At 40.6% G+C, this 3,308-nt stretch overlaps 1 protein-coding gene across 1 annotated transcript; it reads left to right on the forward strand.

Annotated features, from left to right (window-relative positions):
- Nucleotides 1-278: 278 nt before the first annotated feature.
- LOC149164846 (expansin-A2-like) lies at nucleotides 279-2,069 on the forward strand. The gene is made up of 4 exons (XM_089431009.1): nucleotides 279-382; nucleotides 516-646; nucleotides 813-1,131; nucleotides 1,259-2,069. The coding sequence occupies exons 1-4, from the start codon at nucleotides 363-365 to the stop codon at nucleotides 1,560-1,562; spliced, it is 774 nt and encodes a 257-aa protein (XP_089287135.1). The 5' UTR covers nucleotides 279-362; the 3' UTR covers nucleotides 1,563-2,069.
- Nucleotides 2,070-3,308: the final 1,239 nt, after the last annotated feature.

The following is a 3,308-nucleotide window of genomic DNA, read 5'->3' on the forward strand; positions in this document are numbered from 1 at the left end:
AGCCCGAACCTTTGAGGCCTTAACTTCTGGTTTATAGTATGGACAGACCCGACGGACCACCTTCATTATCGCAAAATTTGGTTGATTTTAAACACCCCATGTGCAGATGGCCCCATCACAAGAAACGAATACATCCACCGATCGCTTGAAAGTCCGTTGCATGTGCAGGCTATCATCTATTCCGGGCAAAGTCTTATTAATGTCCACATATTCTGGTAGTTACGGCTGGAAGAAAATTGACATTTTTGGAAGCAATAATAAGCATCCTCCACCGTCGATTCTATATATTTGGAGGTCTCTTACACTCAAGTATCAAGTATCAATTCAGATATCAATTCGGATTTCTTTACTAGTTAGTTTTCATGTTAGATATTAAATTCAGGTGAAGTCTACATGTCCTTGAGCGACCATTGCTTTCGGTTCTCTTTCTTTATACACTTCGCTGTGAGATTACGCTTAGTATTCTTATAACGTTTATGGCTCTTGTTGAGTTTTTAATTTTGAATAATCTGCAGTGAAATGGCGCTTGTTCAACTGGCCTCGGTGTTTTGTTTCTTGTGGATAGTTGCAGCTTATGCAATAGATAGCAGCTGGCAATCCGCGCATGCTACGTTTTATGGTGGCAGCGATGCTTCGGGCACAATGGGTAAGTCCACGGGGCAGCAAAACTCTAGTCGAATGAAAGTCTAGAAGGGAATAGTTAGAAAGACATAAATTTTCCATTGAAGTTGCCGGTTTTTCAGTTTCAGAGTTAGAGACTTTTCTTAATGCCCTATGTTTTCTAAGTAATTACATTCTTATTGATTTGACAGGAGGTGCGTGCGGCTACGGTAACTTGTACAGTCAAGGGTACGGGACAAACACCGCTGCTCTGAGCACCGCGCTTTTCAACAATGGGCTTACTTGCGGTGCCTGCTACGAAATGAAATGCAACGATGAGACGGATCCTCGGTGGTGTTTACCTGGCACTGTCACTGTTACGGCTACCAACTTTTGCCCACCGAATTATGCACTTGCCAATGATAACGGAGGATGGTGCAATCCACCTCTCCAACACTTCGACATGGCTCAACCTGCTTTTCAACAGATTGGCATTTACAAGGGTGGAATTATTCCCATAATGTTCCGAAGGTAATTAATTACTACTCTCATTAATCCTTCAACTCTGTATTCATCTTCTTCAATCCTGAAAAGCTATTCTCACTTCGCGGTAATTTGGATAAAATCCTATTTAAAAGGCTTATATATATGTATGCAGAGTACCATGTGTGAGGAAGGGAGGAGTTCGATTCACAATCAATGGGCACTCCTACTTCAATTTGGTACTCATTACCAACGTAGGAGGTGCAGGCGATGTGGAGGCCGTTTCCATAAAAGGTTCCAACACTGGTTGGCAGGAAATGTCACGCAACTGGGGACAGAATTGGCAGAGCAACTCCTATTTGAATGGGCAGAGTCTTTCCTTCCGAGTCACCACCAGCGATGGCAGGACTGTCACTTCCTATAACGTCGCCCCTACAAATTGGCAATTCGGGCAGACATTTGAAGGATTACAAATATAAACTATGCTGACTAAAATGTCCATGTTTAACGTAGTAGTAACGAAGCCGAGGTGATGCAATAATGTCTAGTTTTTGCCACGGTTATTATTCCGAGGGTTTCTTACGGTTGAATGCCATGGCGATCCGCAGGTTGTCGCCCGCTACTTATCGGTGCCGCTGAATATAATTTGTATATCAACTTCTCAATTAGGTGGAAGGTGGCCTATAATTGTATTTTTAGTCTGTAAAGCGAAGTTAAAAGATCGGTCGTCTTATAGGTACGTTAATCTGGGACGGTGATATAATGTATCAGGACATTCTTCGTTGCAAATATGGGATTTTCCCTCATTGTTAGATTATCATTAATGTTAGTGGCAGATTTTTGTGACAGAGCTGCGTTATCAATATAGAATGATCAAACTCATTGGTTTCGGAAGATGCATCGTAATTAATCTTGCTGTCGCTGAAATTGTTGCATCGTCTTCTGCGTTAAACACCATCCAATATCTCTTCCCTCTGGTGTATTTTAAGAGAAGAGGGGAAAACGATCTCATAATGTAGCTCCGCTTTACAAAGACTAATCTCTCTGTTATTCACAATTGGGAAATTAAAGTTTGTGATTGCTTTAGGAAGATGACAGGGCCGTCCGTAAATGCATTTTAATAAACGTTGTCGTTTTTATTTAAGGCAGCAAGATGCATAGATGTATATGCAGTGACATTTAGGTCCAAAATGTTTACACTCTGAATACTTAATAGCAATTGAAGGGTTCACTTTGATTCCATTGCACATAATTTTTGAAACTCCCGTAAGTAGAATTATTTCAAATATGTTGCGCTCTTTAGTAAAAACATCCGTAGTGTCAAAGCAATTGGGCAGAAAATATTTATCGAGACAAGTATGAGCCTGATCCTTCAGTTATATCCTTTAAACACGTGTACATATGGTTTCTAACAAAGTATAATATACAGTTTTGCTTTCCAGATGGACCAATGGGTATAAACTCAAAATACAAGGAATTCCAGAGGTGATTGGAGACCGGGCATACAGAGTTACATAGAAGAAATAAGGGTAGTAGATAGGATAAATAAACGGTTGTTTATATGTATATGGGTTGGTTAGAAGAATATGATGGAAATATGGATCTATGAAAATGTATTTTTTATAGTGATAAAAAGTGTTTTTTCCCTTGGAATTTTTTTTCTTTCTCCTTTGGAAATTTGGAGTTTCGATGCTGAATGCAAAAATTACAGCAAAAAAAAGTGCGATAGCCACTCTAGCAACAAATATTATAGCAAACAAAAGTGCGATTTCCACTCTAGCAACTGCAACTGGCCGCATAAGATCGTATCTATCTCCAAAGATCTCCATAAGCATTTCCTCACTTCTTGTCTCCCGGCATCAGCCATCAGCAATTCATGCGAAATATCCGCGAACTAGAACGCTATCCGAACACGGAGAGGGTAAAGCCAGTCACACCATCCCCACCACACCGGAATCCGCTGCAACGCTAAAACTACTCACCATCCAGCTGAATAAACGTAAGCGATTGGTTTTTGTCTATATGGACATGCATAGTTACCAAATTCGGCCGAATATAAACGAAAAATTCGTAAATTCAACGGTTAGATTCGATTCGGTCATTCAATTGGGTACATACGATCTACCCATTGTTGACCATTGTTCTCACAGCTGTCTCTTTGATGATGTTAAAGTCGGCGGGGTCCATTTCCTGAGGTGGAATCCTGTAACGCAGCTCTGTCGTGC

This window comes from Pinus tabuliformis, chromosome 5_1 (genome assembly GCF_031772625.1).
Source record: "Pinus tabuliformis cultivar Carrire ecotype Pingquan chromosome 5_1, CPIR1, whole genome shotgun sequence".
NCBI classification, from domain to species: domain Eukaryota; kingdom Viridiplantae; phylum Streptophyta; class Pinopsida; order Pinales; family Pinaceae; genus Pinus; species Pinus tabuliformis.